At 45.0% G+C, this 13,944-nt stretch overlaps 1 protein-coding gene across 2 annotated transcripts in view; it reads right to left on the reverse strand.

Moving 5' to 3' along the window:
• Positions 1–228: 228 nt before the first annotated feature.
• Positions 229–13,944, reverse strand: part of EFR3A (EFR3 homolog A) — a 325,895-nt gene continuing 312,179 nt past the window's right edge. For both annotated transcript variants that reach the window (XM_033933620.1, XM_033933619.1), the window contains exons 23-24: positions 6,918–6,967; positions 229–479 (exon numbers count right to left, since the gene is read on the reverse strand). In XM_033933620.1, the coding sequence (XP_033789511.1) occupies positions 374–479; positions 6,918–6,967 (156 nt within the window). In that variant the 3' untranslated portion in view covers positions 229–373. The remainder of the gene's footprint in view (positions 480–6,917; positions 6,968–13,944) is intronic.

Consider the following 13,944-nt stretch of genomic DNA (forward strand, 5'->3'; position numbering starts at 1 on the left):
GTGTGGGAACATGTTCTTGAGGAAAAAATGTTGGACACATCCCTAACGACTATCTCAGAGCCATGCAGTTAACACAGATAATGCGAGTTAATAGCCATAAATTAAGTGCAAACAGTTAACACTCTTTAGTAAACATACCCCTATGTTGACTATTCAGACATTTGAATACACTATAATGTACCTAAAATGTAAATTATTTAGGCAACCGAATGTTCAGCAGACACTTGGTTCAAGTCCATCACTATGATCACAAAATATTTTATTTTGGGTTAATCAGATAAAAATAAAAATCATCATTTAAAAACTGGTTAAATTATCAGGCCCTTCACACATTTCTCTCTTTAGATTGTGACTTGTAAATTCCCTACTACATTTAATACACACACAAATCAGGAAACTTCATTTCGTAGACTGGAACAGATTGGTATTGGGTATGTCCAGCTGAGAAGGCCATTGTACCCGAGGGGCTGGGAGGCGGTCTGTGAAAGAAAATGTAAACAAAATCAGATGAAAAGTTATACATATGTACAGTATTACGAGTATTCCGGTCTCTCTCAAAAAGCTCCGCTTTTTTTTCTTTAACATTGATGGTGAAGGGATAAAGGAGGGAAATAATGGTATGGTGTGTTTCAGCAAAGGCTCTACCTCTCACTCTCAATTGCCTCTGTTTGTGCAAAGCCAGCAACTGGAACAAATCCACTCAAGTGTGTTATGAGGTAATTTTCTGAAACCTATTTGTCTCCACAAGCCCCTTTTGTTTCCTATGAAAAAAAGGAGCCTTTCTGGAAATGACTAAGATTTTTAAAGGTTTTTTTTGGGGGGGGGGGCGGGGGTGTGTGGAAAATATACTGAAGTTAACTTTGGTGTCGTAACAAAAAGGGAAGGCTTTAGAACAAAAGTAATAACAGGGAATGATTTGACTTTAATCTTGCAAAAGTAGTAGATTTTTCTTTTGCATAGAATGAAATTCAACCACACACAAAAAAATAAATTAAATTAAATGCTGTGTTCAAAGCAGAATGTTAGGTAATGAAAATTTATTTTTAATTGATAAATAATTCTTAAACATCAAGACACAAAGAAACTAAAAGAACCCAGAATTGCAAAAATGATGTGCTACATTTGACTCCACCTAAGTGCTTGTCAGATAAGCGCATGCTCCAGTTATCCGCACTCTACCACCACGGTCCCATTTTTTTTTACATTAAAGTCAATGGACATAAACTCTGAATATTTGCACTTCTGATAAGCACACAATCTGCTTATGCGCACTGATGTCATAGGTCCCACCTCTATTCTTTCACGTTACCTTCACTCCGGTTAAATGCAATCACGGGTCCTCTGTATTTATTGCACCACATTTATTATCCCCCACCCCTTCTCCGGAACGTCACAGCATCGCGAGCTGTTCTAGGCAGCAAGTAGACGGGAGACCTATACCTGCGCGCCGAGCACTCACCAACACCTTCCTCTCAGTACTGCTTGCTTTTGCCGCCATCATCCCAGGTAGCTGCCGATAATGGCTAAACGACCACCTGACTAAAAAGTGGTACTCCTATTAAGCGCACACTCCGCTTAAGCGCACGTGGCGATCCGGTCTGGAGGCCTTGCACTTAAGTGCAGTTGACTGCAATTACTTTTCAATACTTTCAAACTTAGTGGTGATGATGGTGACTGGCAGTTTTGAGAATATAAGGAAATCTTAAACATTATAGAGAAATAGGCATTCCTGGGTTTATTTATTTAATCCATTATTGGAAAATGTGGTGAAAGCAGTTACTACTGCCTGAAAATGGATTAAAAGCTATCAGAAATTTTTCTTAGTTTTCCAGGTCTTACCTTGACTTGAACAATAATCATCTAAATCAGGAGAGCCCACACTTTTTTGGCTTGCAAGCTACTTTTAAAATGACCATATATATATATATATATGTTTAGCATTTTTATTGTTGGTAGATCATTTTGACTTGGTCATTTTAAAAGTAGCTTGCAAGCCAAAAAAGTGTGGTAGTGTAACGTATATACAGTGGTGCCTCACACAACGGACGCCTCGCACAGCGCACGCTGCGCACAACGAACTTTATGTCTTGATTCGTACAACGAACTTCGTTTCACACAACGAAGTCGCCCGAGCTGCATCCTTCCGCGCAGGCACTGCGCTTAACTGCCCTCTCTCCGCCTGGCTCCCTCTTGCCCCCCCGACTCCCCGACACGATCGGGGCAAAAAGGAGCCCAAGCCCTCTTGCCCCGCCGATTCCCCAACTCCCCGACAATATCGGGCCAGGAGGGAGCCCAAGTCCTCCTGGCCACGGCGACCCCCTAACCCCACCCTGCACTACATTACGGGCAGGAGGGATCCCAGGCCCTCCTGCCCTCGACGCAAACCCCCCCTCCCCCCAACGACCGCCCCCCCCAAGAACCTCCGACCGCCCCCCCAGCCGACCCGCGACCCCCCTGGCTGACCCCCACGACACCCCCAACCCCCTTCCCCGTACCTTTCTGTAGTTGGCCGGACAGACGGGAGCCAAACCCGCCTGTCCGGCAGGCAGCCAACGACGGAATGAGGCCGGATTGGCCCATCCGTCCCAAAGCTCCGCCTACTGGTGGGGCCTAAGGCGCCTGGGCCAATCAGAATAGGCCCGGGAGCCTTAGGTCCCTCCTGGGGGCGGGGCCTGAGGCACATGGGCCCAACCCGACTATGTGCCTCAGGCCCTGCCCCCAGGAGGGACCTAAGGCTCCCGGGCCTATTCTGATTGGCCCAGGCGCCTTAGGCCCCACCAGTAGGCGGAGCTTTGGGACGGATGGGCCAATCCGGCCTCATTCCGTCGTTGGCTGCCTGCCGGACAGGCGGGTTTGGCTCGCCCAACCCGACCATGTGCCTCAGGCCCTGCCCCCAGGAGGGACCTAAGGCTCCCGGGCCTATTCTGATTGGCCCAGGCGCCTTAGGCCCCACCAGTAGGCGGAGCTTTGGGACGGATGGGCCAATCCGGCCTCATTCCGTCGTTGGCTGCCTGCCGGACAGGCGGGTTTGGCTCCCGTCTGTCCGGCCAACTACAGAAAGGTACGGGGAAGGGGGTTGGGGGTGTCGTGGGGGTCGGCCAGGGGGGTCGCGGGTCGGCTGGGGGGGCGTTCGGAGGTTCTTGGGGGGGGCGGTCGTTGGGGGGAGGGGGGGTTTGCGTCGAGGGCAGGAGGGCCTGGGATCCCTCCTGCCCGTAATGTAGTGCAGGGTGGGGTTAGGGGGTCGCCGTGGCCAGGAGGACTTGGGCTCCCTCCTGGCCCGATATTGTCGGGGAGTTGGGGAATCGGCGGGGCAGGAGGGCTTGGGCTCCCTTTTGCCCCGATCGTGTCGGGGAGTCGGGGGGGCAAGAGGGCTTGAGCTCCCTCTTGCCCCGATCGTGTCGGGGAGTCGGGGGGGCAAGAGGGCTTGAGCTCCCTCTTGCCCCGATCGTGTCGGGGGTGCCAGGGACCACACGGAGTCACCCACCGTACCACCCGATTCGGGTAAGCGCAGGTATCGGTGGGTGGCTTATTTGCGGGGGGGTGCCTTATTTTACATTTTTTTCTAAAAAGGGGGGGCTGTCTTATTTGATGGCCCTGCCTTATCATCGGGGAAACACGGTAGAAAAAAAAAAAAAAATGAACAGTTAAGTCCCAGTTTTTGCCGCTGAGACTCTGCCCTCTCTCACTGTAAAATTAGACTCTACTTAGTCTGTCTTTAAATTTAAAAAATGTGTGTTTTAAAAAACAATTATGTTTTTAGATGTATCTAAATAAAAATAATAACCAAAAATTTATCTTTTTTTATGTCATCTTAGCATATTTTATGCTACAGAACAAATTATTTTTTTTAACATGTATTGTTATGGGAAAACGCGTTTCACATAACGAACTTTTCGCATAACAAACTTGCTCCTGGAACGAATTAAGTTCGTTGTGTGAGGCACCACTGTACTTGAATATAAGCCGATCCAAAATAAGTTGAGACCCCCCATTTTCCCCACAAAAGGAGGAAAAATGGTTGACTCGAATATGTTGGGTGGCTTAATATTCAAGTGCCCTGCCCTATAAGGCTCTGCATCCAGGCCCCTCCCTGACAGGCACTGCACCCAGTTCCTTTCCCTCCCACCCCTGTCAGACACTGCACTCAGCCCTCTTCCCTCCCTCCCTGTCAGGTTCTGCACCCAGCCCCCTTCCTTGCTTACCTCCCCTTGCAGGCTCTGTACACAGCCCCCTCCCTCCCAGGCTCTGCTCCCTGCCCTTTCCTCAAACCTCCTCTGCCGATCCCTGGTGGTCCAGAGGTGCTGCGGGCAGGAGCGAGCTTTCCATGCTCCTGCCCCGCTGCTAACCCGGTTGGTGGTGGCTACCGCGAGATTGTGTTTTGTCAGCTGCTGAGCAGCACCGAGCAGGAGCACGCATTGGTGAGAATTCACGGGAGCCAGTCAAGAAGCCACTCATCGCCGAGCAGGAGTGCCAAAGCGCGCTCCTGCTCCGTGCCGCTCAGCGGCTGAAGAAACACAATCTCGTGCCAGCCACCACCAACCAGGTTAGCAGCAAGGCAAGAACATGGAAAGCTCGGTTCTCCTTCAACGGTGACGTGGGCTCCCCTGTCCCTCACGGTGCCTTGTGCGGGAAGGGGGCAGGGCCAGGAAAGGGTGGGCTCAGGTCCTGTCTCCCTGTGTTGAGTGTCTGAAGCAACACTCAGAGGTGACAAAGGCTCCAGGGAGCAGCTGAATCTTGCTTCCTCATTCATTAGCAGGGACTGGTGCACCCTCAGCCAAACTTTGCATTGGGGAGTTGGTGGACTGGAGAGGGAGAGATGGGGAGAAGATGGATGGGAGAGATGAACTTGGTGGAGGGGGAGAGGAGATGAACTTGGGAGATATCATGTAGAGGGGAGATAGGGGGATGGAAGAAATATTGGATCTAAAAGCACAGGAGAGGGAGATAGATGGTGGACAATGGGATTTAAGGAGGGAAGGAACAGAAAGGGAGAGCAGTTGGACACAAGGGATGGTGGGGGGAGAGAGATAATGGATAGGAGGGTAGTTGGGAAGAGAAAGGGAGAGCTGGTAGACTTTGGGTTGATGGGGAAGGAGGGAGAGATGCTGGATGAAAGGGTAGTTGAGAAAAGGAGAGATGGTGGATCTGGGGATGGTAAGGTCCATCGCTGCAGCTGCGAGGATAGAGATGAAAAAAGGAAAGATGCCAGACCTCCGGGGGAGGGAAGGGAAACGGAAGGAGAGGACAGAGATGGAAGATGGATGGTTAGCACAGTGAAAGAAGAAAACGAAAAAAGGCAAGAGACCCTGGCAAGTGAATTATCATAAGATGTTGTCGCAGAGCCTAGGACCAACATGATTTGAATAATGACCAGACAACAAAAGGTAGAAAAAATAATTATATTTTCTGTTTTGTGATTTCAATGTGTCAGATTTGAAATGTGTATCCTGCCAGAGCTGGTGTTAGACTGAACGTGAGCTAGGATTTAACAGAGAGAGGAAAAGTCTTTTTTGTTTATACCACAGCGCCAGTGTGGGTAGGAGAGGGCAAAGGGGGTGAAGAGGCTATAAAATAAACCCACCAGGATGTTTGAAAACAAAACAAAAAAACCCCAATTGGGCAGGAAAATCGAATCAAAAAATCAATTCAATAGGCTGAATCGAATCAAAAATTGTTTTTCCTGAATCGGGCAGCACTAGTAGGCAATGGTAGCCCAGATTCGCGAACTCTCTCGCTCCTTCTCTCTCTTCCTTACCCGAAGCACAGCGGTCAGCAGCCTCAAAACAGGTTGCTCATGCCCAGCCTCAACAGGGCCTCTCTTGACTTGTCACTTCCGACACATCAGAGGGAAGGCCCTGCCAGGGCTGGCTGTGAGCAGCCTGTTTTGAAGCTGCCTTCTGCTTACCACTTGCATTGGGTAAGGAAGAGAGAGAAAGAGAGAGAGGAGGGTTCATAGCTCAGGACCGCCGCCTGCTTCTGCCACTTTGAGGCTTGAGGGAGGAGGGATTTACGGCTCAGAACCACTGCCAAGCTGGTGCTTCGAAAGGGGAGGGGGGAATTGAGACTGTGTTAGATAAGTTTTCTAACACATTCTCAATTAACCAGAAAAACAGTTATCTGATATCCACCAATCCCTGTGGGTGCCGGATAACTGAGATTGTACTGTATTATATAAGTTTCCTGCATCAATTGGTGCCATACCCACATTCCATCCATTTATATGCCACCGTGACTGTTGCATGTTATATGATTTAGGCAACAAAAAAAAAAACACTGTGGAGAAGATTTCCAAGATGCAGGCTTTATTGAAGATACAGTCAATTAATCCACATGATAAAATATCTAGGACCCAAATGATGGGGACTGTGGACCCAACACTAGACATTTTGGGTCCTACACATTTTATTAACTGTATCTGCAATAAAGCCTGCATCTTGGACATCTTCTCCACAGTGGGTTTTTTTTGGTTGCTCTTTGGTTCTGTGGAGTATCAAGGGTCAATTTTTGTTTGTTTGTGTATATGATTTAGGCCAGGGGTGTCCAACCTTTTGGCTTCACTAGGCCGCATTGGCCAAAAAAATGTTTCTGGGGCCGCGCAAACGCAGCAGCAAGACAGAGGAGGGAGCCGGCAAGACGGTAAACACCCAGGGGCAGCAGAGGAAAACACTGCATCGCCCTCGACCAGGGCCACACAAAATACTTCACGGGGTCACAGGTTGGACACCCCTGATTTAGGCAAACTGTTTATAGAATAGCACCTAGAACTTATACATAATTGCCAATTATTAATGCCAATGATGTGTGAAAGCAATACTTTGTATAAACTAGGTCTCAGCTAATAGACCCGCCTTTCACAAATACAACAACAACAAAAAAAGATTAAAACGTGCCATCAAGAGAACAAAAATAAACTATACCTTATAGTAAGCTCCAGAATCTGTGCCAGCTTATCGTGAAGCATATTTGCCTATTTGAAAAGATAATGTTTATTAATGTTAGGATAATAAGAACATGAAGAGACAACTTTCTCATGATAACATAGCATAATATTAAACTCTTGCATCTAACTCTTTTTTAAATTTTTTTTTGCATTTGTCTCCCTCATGGTTGTTTTAAGAGGAGATCCTGAGAGCCCCAACTTTTTTTTGTTGAGCTCAGTCCCAGACTCATTGCAGCAGCAGACATTAATTTCTCTATTTTACTGCTTCCTGGTAGTAGATTAACTAGTTGGCTCTTTTGCTCTATACAACTCTTAAGCACCTATTTGCTAAGGTCTGCCAAAGTTTTGTAGTGTATTAATAGCCAAAATTAACATATATTACAATATAGGGATCTAAGGAAGAGAAGTGTGCATTTTTTTTCTTTTTGTTTAGACTTTTCTGAGTTACCTGTTAAAGCAAAACAGAGAAAGTATTACTTGTGATATGTTATCTTAAATTATATAAAAAATTAATTCAAAATAAGAAAACGTAAATCTGGTAGATGCATATAAGAACTGCCATCAATGGATCAGACCCACGGTCCATCGAGTCCGGTGATCCACACACACGGAGGCCTGGTCAGGTGTACACCTGGTGTAATTTTAGTCAAAACAGCACAATAATGTAACCCTAATTGAATAATAGCCAATAATATGCAAAATGTAACAACACTAAAAAAATTTTGGCTAACACACCTTGTCCTTGGAAGAAAGAAGTCTAAAGGAGTGAAACAAATCTGTAAATGATGGACATCAGTATGAGCCCTTGATGAATCAACGTAAACCTCTGGCTCAGGCAATATCTCAAAAGGTGACCAGCACCAGACCGTAGTCTAAATGAGAATAGCCTCATACATCATATAGTCCATACAAAATTGATAAGTGTGTAAATCAAATCACACTCCCAAAACAAACACAATAGACTTTTGCACCAAGGAGAAGGGGTTATAAAGGCTTAATACATACATACACTCCCTAAAAAACCACCCAATGAACAAAAACCTGCCTAATAAATACAGGAATAAATAGATAAGAGAATAAATAAATTGTGCTATAAAATAGTAAACCATGCAGTAGACAAAAACAGTACCTATGTATAAAGTGCAAGTGATGAAAGGTAAATACGTAGTAAAAGAAATACAAAGTGTGCGGTGCTTACTAATAATTCATAAAATACAAATGTATATATCTCTCAATGAAGTATGACAAAACAAGGGGCAATATAAAGTGCAAATACTAACAGTCGAGTGGTGATATTTATAAGTGATCTCAGAGTGGTGATATTCTTGAGTGATGAGTGATGTTAGGATAGTTTTGTAATGTAATTTACCATGGCTATTGTGCGTTTTTGAATGCCTATTGACTGAAGTTATTTATTCATTATTTATTGTTTGGTGTGCTTGTGTGATTTGTGTGACTGTGGCACTTTAAAGTTTTATGAATGTTAGTAACAAAAAAACCTCCTTTATATTTGGTCCTAGAGATTTTTGATAATTCTCTTTTTCCTTATGAACATTCATTGAGGACTTGTATTTGCACTTTATATATAAAAAATGGTATATGTTCTGGACTGTTAGTAGGGACCCGCATTTGCACTTTATATTTATACTAGTGTTAAAGCCCGTTACATTAACGGGTGCTAGAAAGCAGCCCCCTTTCCCTCTCCCCCTCCCTGACTGTCTCTCTGTGGGCCCCTAATATTTAAGCCCATTACATTAACGGGTGCTAGAATCTATGTCTGTCTGTCTTTCTTTATTTCTGTCTCTCCCTCCCACTGTTTTTCTTTCTGTCTGACTCTCCCTGGCCCCCTTTGTCTCTGTCTTTCTGTGTCTCTCCCTGCCCCTGTATCTTTCTTCTTTTCTTTCTGTCTCCCTCCCTCCCACTGTCTGTCTTTCCTTCTATCCCTCCCCCTCCATTTTTCTGTGCAGCAGGGTCAATAGTCAGGACAACGGGATGGGAAGGGTGGCGTCAAGGGACTAAGTGAGTTAGTCAGAGGGCGGGAAGGGATGAGAGGGTTAGACCGCGATGGAAGGGTCAACGGGGGTTCAGGTGCTTCAAGGAGGGATGCGAGGGGGGATTGCCGACAAAGAAATTACTTACTGTGAGTGAGGGGGAGCCGGCAAGACCGCAGGGACCATTTTATGCGTGCAGGGTGCTAGAGTAGATGCCTGTCTGTCTGTCTGTTTTTGGTTTTTTTTATTTGTCTCTCTCTCCTTGGATGCTGTCATTCTTTCTGTCTGTGTCTTTTCCTGGCTCCCTGTCTATCTTTATTTCTAACTCTATTCTCTTCCCTCAATCCTGCATGCTGCTCTCCCTGTCCTCCACACTTCCATTCAGTGTCTGTCTCCCTCTCTCTACCCCTTCCATCTACTGTTCACCCTCTGTCTTGCCCCTTCCATTCACTGCCCTCTCTTCTCTTTCCATCCAGTGTCCGCCCTCTCTCTCTCTGTTCCATATGGCCTCTCTCCATCTCCTCCTTCCTTTTCCCTTGGTCTGGCATACCTTCCTCCTTCCCTCCATGCCCTGCCATCTCTTCTTCCCTCCAAGCCATTATCTCCCCCTCTGCTCCCTTTCCTCCTTGAACTACTTCATCAGGCAGCAGCAGCATTCACAATTCATTGCTGTTGCTGGCTTCAAGTCTTTCTCTCTGGCGGGTCCTGTCTTCATGAAAACAGGAAGTAGGCAGGACCGGCCAGAGAGGAAGGCCTGAAGCCCCAACAGCAGCGAATTGTAAACGCTGCTGCTGCCTGAAGCACCCGAGGCAGACGCTTCTCTCCCCTCCCAGCCCAACTCCCGCTGACTCTGCGACCCTCCCAGCGAGATGACTATTAATAACAAACCTCCCTCCAGCGTTGTCAGCCGCAGCACGTTAAACAGGCTGCTTCCCGGCTTTCTCCTGCCGTTGAGTCTCTCTGTCGCGCCATTGATGACGTCATCAGTGACGCGGAAGAGGGACTCAACTGCAGGAGAAAGCCGAGAAGCAGCTTGTTTAATGTGCTGCGGCAGCCAACGCTGGAGGGAGGTTCGTACCGGTATGTGCAGAAGCGATATGTACCTCCCCCTCTGGCATCCCTCCGGCGCATCCTTCCACGATCCTGAGTCGGCCACAGTGCTCGAGTCTGTTTCTCGCGCTTTGTCTGGCCGCCGCATACGCACTCTGGCCACGGACCTACAGATCACGGAACAGGGATCACAGATCACGCAGGTCTGAGTGCGCATGCGCGGCTAGCGTTTTATTATATAGGATTGCCCCTTGTTTTGTCATACTTCATTGAGATATATATACATTTGTATTTTATGAATTATTAGTAAGCACCGCGCACTTTGTATTTCTTTTACTACGTATTTACCTTTCATCACTTGCACTTTATACATAGGTACTGTTTTTGTCTACTGCATGGTTTACTATTTTATAGCACAATTTATTTATTCTCTTATCTATTTATTCCTGTATTTATTAGGCGGGTTTTTGTTCATTGGGTGGTTTTTTAGGGAGTGTATGTATGTATTAAGCCTTTATAACCCCTTCTCCTTGGTGCAAAAGTCTATTGTGTTTGTTTTGGGAGTGTGATTTGATTTACACACTTATCAATTTTGTATGGACTATATGATGTATGAGGCTATTCTCATTTAGGTCTGGTCCTGGTCACCTTTTGAGATATTGCCTGAGCCAGAGGTTTATGATGATTCATCAAGGGCTCATACTGATGTCCATCATTTACAGATTTACAGATTTGTTTCACTCCTTTAGACTTCTTTCTTCCAAGGACAAGGTGTGTTAGCCAATTTTTTAGTGTTGTAATTTTAGTCACCCATATCCCTCTATGCCTCTCGTAAGGAGATGTGCATCTAGTTTGCTTTTAAATCCTAGAATGGTGGATTCCGCAATAACCTCCTCTGGGAAGGCAATCCAGGTGTCCACCACTCGTTGCGTGAAACAGAACTTCCTGGTATTTGTCTTGGACTTGTTCCCTTAGCTTCAGTCCATGTCCTCTTGTCCGTGTCACATTGGACATTGTAAATAACTGCTTTCCCTGCTCTATTTTGTCGATTCCTTTCAGTATTTTGAAAGTCTCAATGATATCCCCTCGCAGTCTCCTTTTCTCAAGGGAGAACAATTCCAGTCTCTTAAGTCGTTCCTCATATTCCAAATTCTCCATACCTTTTATTAGCTTCGTTGCTCATCTCTGCACCCTCTCCAGCAGTTTTATATCCTTCTTTAGGTTGGGAGATCAATGTTGGACACAGTATTCCAAGTGTGGTCTGACCATTGCCCTATAAAGCGGCATTATAACTTTCTCCGATCTACTCATGATTCCTTTCTTTATCATGCCTAACATTCTATTTGCTTTCTTTGCCACCGCCGCACATTGTGCTGACGGTTTCAGGGTCCTATCTATCAGTATACCCAGGTCCTTTTCTTGTTCGCTCTTACCCAGAGTTGCACCTGACATTCTATACTCGTGTTCCTTGTTCTTACTGCCTAAATGCATTACTTTGCACTTTTCCACATTAAACTTCATCTGCCATTTCTCCGCCCATTTCTCTAACTGACACAAGTCACTCTGGAGTTCCTCGATATCCTTCTGCGATCTGATTGCCCGGCATAGCTTTATGTCTTCTGCAAACTTGATGATCTCACTGGATGTTCCTTCTTCTAGGTCATAAAAATATTAAATAAGATGGGTCCAAATACCGAGCCCAGGGGCACACCGCTAGTCACTTTCTCCCAGTCTGAGAACTTTCCATTTATGCCTACTCTCTGCTTTCTGTTCTCCAGCCATTTGCCTATCCATCTTAGTATATCTCCCTCTATTCCATGGCTTTGTAGTTTCCTGAGAAGTCTTTCATGTGGAACCTTGTCGAACGCTTTCTGGAAGTCCAAGTATATTATGTCCACCGGTTCTCCATTATCAATTTGTTTGTTCACGGTCTCAAAAAATTGAAGTAAATTCGTCAAACATGATTTCCCTTTCCTGAAGCCATGTTGACTGGCTCCCATCAGGTCGTGTGTATCCAAGTGCCGGACTATGCTATCTTTAATCAGTGCTTCAACCATCTTTCCAGGGACAGACGTAAGACTCACAGGTCTGTAGTTGCCCGGTTCTCCTCTTGATCCTTTTTTGAAAATTGGCGTGACGTTCGCTATCTTCCAATCGTCCGTTATCTGACCTGTTCTAATTGACAGGTTGGCAAGTTTTTGCAATAGCTCTCCGATTTCAACCTTCAGTTCTTTTAAGACTCTCGGATAAATTCCATCAGGTCCAGGGGATTTGTCACTTTTTAAGTTTGTCGATCTGGTCCAAGTCCACTTCTACTGTGGTGAGGCTGTCCTCTATTATTCCTTCAAACACTTTCACTACTTCTGGTATTGTTGCGGTGTCCTCCTTCGTAAAGACAGACGCAAAGAAGGAATTTAGTTTGTTCTGCAATTTGTTTGTCTTCCTTGATGTACCCTTTTCTTCCCTGGTCATCCAGCTGTCCCACCGCCTCTTTTGCGGGTTTTTTTCCTTTTATGAATCTAAAGAAAGGCTTGAAGTTTTTGGCCTCTTGCGCTATTTTCTCCTCATAGTCCTTCTTGGCATCCCTCGTTGCCTTGTGACATTTCTTCTGATCATCCTTGTGTTTGTTCCGAGCTTTGGTTGTTTTCGTGCGTTTCTATTCTTTAAAGGAGTCCTTCTTTTCTTTTATGGCTTCCTTCACCTCTCTAGTAAGCCATGCCGATTCTCCTTTGCCTTTATTTTTTCGTCCTTTGGTTATGTGTGGAATATAGAGATTTTGTGCTTCTGTGATAGTATTTTTTAGTAGGGGCCTTGCCTGATCTACCATTCTGATTTTATCCATCCTTTCCTTGAGCCGTTTTTTTTTACCATGCTATCATGCTATCTATCTCATGCTATCATATCTTCCTTTTTTAAAGTTGAAGGTCATGGTTAAGGTTTTGGTACGTTTCCCCTTCCCGATGTCAAGTTTAAAGTTGATCATGTTGTGATTGCTTGTCCCAAGCAGGACTGTGACTTCTACTTCTTTGATCTGACCAGTAATGCCATTTAGGACCAAGTCCAAGGTGGCGTCTCCTCTCGTTGGCTCTCCCACCATTTGTTCTAGGAAGCAGTCCCCTATCATTTCCAGGAACTATATTTGGATATTATTTGGTCAGTACTTTGTAATACCTCCTTTGCAGAAAAAATAGCTTCAAAACATTTTCGGTAGCTAGCTAAGAGTCTTTCTATTCTTGCTGTTGAATTTTTTTCTCACTCTGCCTTACAGAATTTGTCTAGCCCTAAAATATTCTTAGCTTTCCTAATATTCAAAGTCTGGGGACCGTGAATGCCATTCTAAACTTTAATTTTATTTTATGCAAAGTACTTCATAGTTGACATATTTTGGACTGCTATCTTGCTGAAATCTTACACCTTTTCAGTTTCAATTTTTTTTCACTGAATGTAGAAAATTAACTTCTAGGATATATTGACGTTTTGTGAATCCATTCTTCCAACGCCACACTGTGCTACTGACTGTCACATAACCCCAAAACACAACAGATCCATACTCATGTTTAATGATTGACAAGATTATTTTTTCTTCAAATGCATCACACTTCTTTTTTCTCCAAGGCCTCCTTTTATTAAACTGAGCAGTTTTTAGCGCGAGGCATTCAGCGCGGCTCCCCGCGCTAAAAACTGCTAGCGCAGTTTAATAATAAAAGGAGGTACAAATGCAACTTGGATGTAGCTGCACAATTTGATTTTCATTTCATGAGTTCATAGAACTTTGTCCCAAAAGTTTCAGATTTATCAAGGTTTCTTCTGTACACTGACTTTTTGGATAAGGTAATAGAAAATGTTTCCTTCTGACAACTCTTACATGTAGATCATTGTTACATAAGTAATGGTGTACTGTAGTTAATTTATTTATTCAATTTTATATACCATTCTCCCAAGGGAGCTCAAGAAGGTTTACAT

This window comes from Geotrypetes seraphini, chromosome 2, assembly GCF_902459505.1.
Source record: "Geotrypetes seraphini chromosome 2, aGeoSer1.1, whole genome shotgun sequence".
NCBI lineage: Eukaryota > Metazoa > Chordata > Amphibia > Gymnophiona > Dermophiidae > Geotrypetes > Geotrypetes seraphini.